Here is a 6000-nt window from a genome sequence, read left to right on the forward strand (position 1 = left end):
CAAGATTTACAGGCTTCATTTTAGTCCAAAACACAAAGCGCATTGCCGCCTGTCGAAAAGGATGTGGCGTACTATGCACGCTGCGATAGCCAAGGACACTTTTATGAACTTTGTTTGAGTTATCATCCCTCCCGGAATCGCCGCACTCGTTTAATATCTGCCTGGAGATTATCAAGGAATGGCTGTTTTTTTTTTTTTTTTTCTTTTCCTTGAATTCCGATCTACCCTGCTGCATTTTTTGCTCCTCTTTGACAAAGATAAAGGAGGAGGCGAATGAACCCATACCAATGTGATAACACGAGCCCGGGGCATCTATTCCAAAATATTGCAGCGTCGTAATTTGATATTTTGAAAACGCAGCTACAATTTCATCAGTGGTCAGCAGAACAGAGATGTGCCACCAAACATTTCATTTAAGCAAAATGTCTTTTCACTCAGTCATTATTTGTCTTTTTTTTTTTTTTTTTGCGGCACACAGGAGGCGAGGCTACGGCAGACAGGTGAGCATCCAATTATTCTTATCTACTCCGCCTTTGATGGAAAATTTGAACAACGGCAAGATGGAATATCTTAACAAGACATTTACAGATTCTACTGATCTGCCATTTTCTTGTTAAAATTCTGAGAAGCACATTTTTAGGTTTCTATTTCAACCCAGTCAAACGCCAAATATTGATTTTATGCAAGTCTTTCCAGTATTTCTTTTTCCATCTCTCTTTTTATAACAAAAACATTCCATATAACCAGCGAGATCTTCCTCTTCCTACATTCTCAACTCCTGTTTGTGTCTCTCCTGGCGATCTCTTCCTTCCTTTGTCTTCTTCTTCTTGGTCCGCACTAATTACTGGCAGCATCAGCAACTCCTCAGACCATCTCTTCTGAGACCTGAGGTAGTAACGCTGCTCCGCTCCGCCCCTCCCCTCCCCATCCTTAACTCAATCTGCTCTGTCTGCATCTTGTGTACCGCTCCTCTTCATCCTATTCAGGAATTTCTCTCCCTGTCCAATACAGGAGCTCTCAATGGAGTCCGGCATCGATCCCGGCCAAGAGTACTACGCCCAGGACTATTATAATTACGATCAAGGGTGAGTACACCAACTTGCTGGCTACAAATGGAAGCGACCGTAAGCATTCATTTTAACATCAGATTAATTACGCCTCCTCGAGTTGGGCTCGTGGGAACACGATGGTGGCTTTGTGATTAGCTAGCATCTCAATTACACCTCTGGTGCTGCCTTTCACGTCGCTGAAAGAAATAACGTGGCTAATTTGCTTCGCCTAATGAGTGTGATCATAAATGTGACTCGATTGCGTTTGATCTGTATTTATTTGCGGTGCGCTTCAGCGGCTTAAGCTTCTTAATCCGGCGATCCGAGTCTTTGGAGTCACTGCCACACATTCGGTGGGTGGGGCTTACCTGCAATGTGTTGAATTCTACTTCCTGCTAATTAAGGAGCGTGACATATGTTCATGGACACATTGCCAAGGTTGTGTTTTGTACATTGCGAGGACAAAGCAGATTTCTGTCTCCGCTCTTCCCGACATTAAGATGACAAATCCCCCAAACCGTTCCTAGAAAAGGCCATATATAACTATGAACAAAAAGTTTCGAATGTGCTCTTGGGCAGCCTCTTCAAGAAATGTTTTGTAAAAACTCTCTTGTGCAAAATGTCCTCTTTTCAAGGTATGACCTCCCTCAGTATGGCAGTAGAAGGAGGTTGATTGCGCCCATGTATGACGAATATGGAGAGGTGATTATGGAAGAGGATGGTTATTACTACAGTCCGCATGGCCCTGAGGTAATATCTCTCCTTAAATGTCTATTTCATGCTCTTTGTGATCATCAAAATGTATTGGCCCTGGATGGTAGATTATTGAATGAGTAACCACGATGCGCCTCGCGGCAATCCAACGTTATTGTGTAATCAGCACAAAAGGACGAATCGAGTATCGTTGTCTTAGGGACGAGGCCGAGGAAGGGGACGCGGCGGCGTGAGGGGACGAGGTCCACCCAAAAGGGTCGCGTTTAGGGCGGACGAGGGAATCGAGGAGGCTGAACCGGAAGCCCAAGCCGAGCCCTCCAAGGCCGCCAAGAAGCTCAAATCTGTCATCAAACTCAGCAAACTCCTGGCAGCCGCCAAGAGAGGAGAGCAGGCGCCGGCGGCTGCTGCCGGCCCGTCTCCATGGAAGAAAGCCAAAATGTTCAAGATGTTTGGCGTCAAGAAAAAAGATAAGGATTACGCCAAATTGATGTCAGCACGCCGTATTGACAGTCTGGAGAGTCTGAGTGATGGGCCGTCGCCTGCGGGACCCATCGACAGCAAATCGAGCACTCGCAGCCAGCTGAGTAAAGTTTTGAAGAAAATCAACATCGGCAAAAAGTTGCGAGCCCGGAGAAAGTCGCAGAGTAGCGTGAGCGTCACTGGCAGCGAGAGGGACGAAGAAGCCTCACAAGTGACAAGCGAAGAAGAGAAGAAGTCCAAAGTGTCCATTAGTGTCACGGAAAGTGAGCCAGAAGCAGGGACGAGCGGGAGCGCCAAGGATAAAGACTCAGATGACGAGTCGTCTGAGAAAAGCAGCGTAGACAGGGAGTATCTGAAAGTGGATTTAGATCGGGACGACGCCAACGAAAGTACCGTGGACTCGGAAGAAGAGCCCGATCGAGACCCGGGGGATTCGGAGGAAGAAAGCAAATCTGAAAGCGAAGGAACTGAAAAGGAATCGGTCAGTGAGAAAGAATCTGGTACTGAAAGAGAATCAGAAAAAGAGTCGGAATCCGAGAAGCCGTCAGGGACAGAGAAAGAGTCGGAAACCGAGAAAGACTCGGAATCGGAGCAAGAGTCGGAAACCGAGAAAGACTCTGATTCGGAGCAAGAGTCAGAAACAGAGAAAGACTCGGAGTCAGAATCAATCAAAGCGTCTGATTCAGAGAAAGGAACAATGACGGCAACGGAGAAGGGCTCAGAATCAGATGAGTCAGAGACTGCGGGAAGCACCAAAGACAGTGGATCGACTGCCCGCTCATCCATAAGATCATCAGCTACTGAGGCGAGCAGTGCCAGTGGGAGTAGGCGGATTAGTGGCAGCGGTAGCGTGAGCCGAAGCGCCAGTCAAAGTCGGAGCGAAAGCGGTAGTAGGACTCTTAGCGGAAGCGCAAGAAGTCAAAGTGCAAGCACCGGCAAATCTGCCTCTGTATCTGCTTCAAGTGTGAGGTCATCAACCAAAACGTCAGGAAGCACATTAACATCTGAGAAGTCCGGCCAGGAGCTCAGCGAGGCAGAATCCGGTACCGGAACAGTCAGCGAGTCTGAATCCGGTACCGGAACAGTCAGCGAGGCCGAATCAGGGTCAGGCAGCGAAGGCTCTTGGTCTAAAGGGTCAGGCCAGAGAAAAATGTCCGGTTCAGACTCCGTCGGCGGGTCATCCAAAGGCAGTCGGATGACCGAGGAGAGTTCCTTGAGGAGCAGGAGAAGTTCCTCTGGTTCCGGGTCAACCAGCGGCAGCCTGCACTCCCGAAAGTCCATCCTGACACACCGGACCGAGGGCACAATCACCGAGGAGAGCGAAGAAGAAGCGTCGGCGTCCGAGTCAGCCAGTGACATGAGCGACGATGCGGCCTCCAGAAGGTCCAGCGTGGCGTCCGGAGGCGGGCCGTCCGTCCCTTACAGCGTTCCCCCGTATAACTCCGACATCAGGAGCATCAGCGGCACTTCCGAAGAGACCTACGGAGGATTGTCACCCATTTCCGAGGTGGACGAAGACGCCATCTCCACAGAGAAATCCGCAGCTAGCGGCTCCGGTTCAGAGGCCGGTAAAGGAGAAACGGAGGCGACGTCAGACGCCGATTCCGACTCGGAGAAGGACCTCACAGCCTTCTAGAAAACACCATTGTCACTGTGAAGTAAGAGAACGCCAATGATCTCTGCATGGGAGTGAACACATGGGTGCTTTCTTCTTCTGAGCGTCTCCAACGTCATCTACTGAAGCTCACTTCTCCTGTGCCACTTGACTGCTACAAAAGCAACTTTCAACTTTCCTGTCCTTATTTTTTCATCCTCTCCCAGTGTGCATTTATACCTCTTCATGATCTTTATTATTGCGCCAACGCTGACCATCATGGTTTATTTTTGGAATCGGTACGGCACGCAATACCTCATCAGAGTCAAACACAATCAAAGACGAAAACCACTCTGGTGAGCGGTTAGCAATCACGACATCACTTCTGGAGAATTTGACTTTTTATGTTTTCATCATGGGTCCAATGATGAAAAGGTAGCTAGCAGTAATTGCTACAATATGTTGAACCACAGTTAATTGATTTCTTTTGCGTAATTCAGCAGGGCTCGGGCACTTTCTTCTTTTCTGATATTTTGGGACTGTGGAGTGTGTCATTTCCACCTCCAATGAAACTGATCCATGTTCTTCTCCCCAGCTGGTGAGAAAGAAGCGGATGAAGCTCGTGGTCGATCGAGAAAACGAGTCCACCTCCACCGGAGAGGAGAGCTCCGGCGAGACGCAGAGGTCCCGACCGTCGAGCGGCCACGGCAACATTAACGGGAACATTTACCTGGCCCAGAACGGCACGATCGTCCGAACCCGACGGACACCCCACCCCAACAACCTCAAGGTGGGATCCCAGTTTAAAAAACTGGACAAGCTGGGGGTGACTCACGAGGAGCCGTCGCCCATCGTTAGCACAGAAGGCCTTAATGGCGGCACGGAGGACGGGACGGGGACGTGCGTGTCCCCCAACGTGGACATCAACCTGAACACCCGGGCCTCCTGCGGCTCCCTGAGCTCCAGCCTGAACGGTCTTAAAAGCTCCGGGTCCAAATCCAGTATCGGCAAATCCTCGCTGGGCAGAAACAGCAGCGGAGAGGAACTGGAGACTTCGGTGGACAACCGCAAAGACAGCAGGGAGACGTTGCCGATCCACAGCGATCACACCGTATCCGATGAGGAGGAGTTGTGGATGGGACCTTGGAACAACCTGCACATACCAATGACCAAACTCTGACTCATCAGCCACTTGCCTTTCATGTGTGATTTTTGGTTGGATTTACCACAAATAACTGTGTGCCTCGACTGTGAAATCTCTCAAGTTCAATTTCATTTTCATTGGTATCGATTGAATGACGAATCAGCAAAAAAACTGCAAGGCAATGATGGCGCCCCCAGTGGACCATGATTCACCTTTTTAATTTACTACTCTCTGTTGAGCACACATCATTAGCCTTTTTTCATTGAGTGATTTATTTTTATTTTTTTTATCTTTTATTTCATCACATCAACCACCGGCAAAGATTTTTAATATATTAACAGTTAATGAGAGAAGTTAGAAAAATGTGCTATGATGAAGGAACAATTATTTTCAGTAATTATTTTAGAAAGCATTTATGGAGATTTATAAAAACTATATAAATACGAAATTGTTTTTATATCTAATAGCGATGGAAGCAAATGATTATCACTGCTTTTCAACAGGGAATTAGTAATAGATGGTATTCTTTTGCATATTTTTAACGACAGGATATATTTCCAACTATTTATCAGGAATGTCCGCGGGGCTAAAAAAAAAAGGACTTACAGTGCTTTCTTGTGAATGAAATGAAAGACATTGCGCAATCGCACTGCTTCGGAACTGCGAGCGTGTCTCGGTGAATGAGAGTTTTTTTTTTTTTTTTTTAGAGCGACTTCTTAAATTGCACAATAGAGTGAAAGTTGAATAAAAGGTTGCGCCTTGCCACATCTCGTTGGTATTTTCGTGCTCTCGCTTTGTGGCAAGTCACCAAATTTGAAATCGCGCCTCGCTCGAATGCCAGCAGGAAGTGCGAGAAGACAAGAGGAAGTCTCGCCCCCTTTCAACTTGACTGTCTGTCAACCAATCCAAAAAAACAAACAAAGGTCTCCCTCGAGTAGATTCCCTTGATTTCTCCCGCGGCGCATCCAACAAGTGGAGGACGACATTTGCCTTTCATTCAGCAGTCAATCACAAGCAAA

General features: G+C 47.7%; 1 protein-coding gene across 5 annotated transcripts in view; it reads left to right on the forward strand.

Moving 5' to 3' along the window:
• Nucleotides 1–5748, forward strand: part of pcdh15a (protocadherin-related 15a) — a 107643-nt gene extending 101895 nt beyond the window's left edge. For 3 of the 5 annotated variants that reach the window (XM_037271316.1, XM_037271318.1, XM_037271317.1), the window contains 6 exons: nucleotides 479–500; nucleotides 852–890; nucleotides 1012–1085; nucleotides 1685–1799; nucleotides 1963–3901; nucleotides 4433–4554. In XM_037271316.1, the coding sequence (XP_037127211.1) occupies nucleotides 479–500; nucleotides 852–890; nucleotides 1012–1085; nucleotides 1685–1799; nucleotides 1963–3879 (2167 nt within the window). In that variant the 3' untranslated portion in view covers nucleotides 3880–3901; nucleotides 4433–4554. Of the gene's footprint in view, nucleotides 1–478; nucleotides 501–851; nucleotides 891–1011; nucleotides 1086–1684; nucleotides 1800–1962; nucleotides 3902–4432 lie in introns of all 5 variants that reach the window. The other 2 variants (XM_037271319.1, XM_037271321.1) reach the window with 2 other exon arrangements.
• The last annotated feature ends 252 nt before the right edge of the window (nucleotides 5749–6000 follow it).

This window comes from Syngnathus acus, chromosome 15 (assembly GCF_901709675.1).
Source record: "Syngnathus acus chromosome 15, fSynAcu1.2, whole genome shotgun sequence".
Classification (NCBI taxonomy): Eukaryota; Metazoa; Chordata; class Actinopteri; order Syngnathiformes; family Syngnathidae; genus Syngnathus; species Syngnathus acus.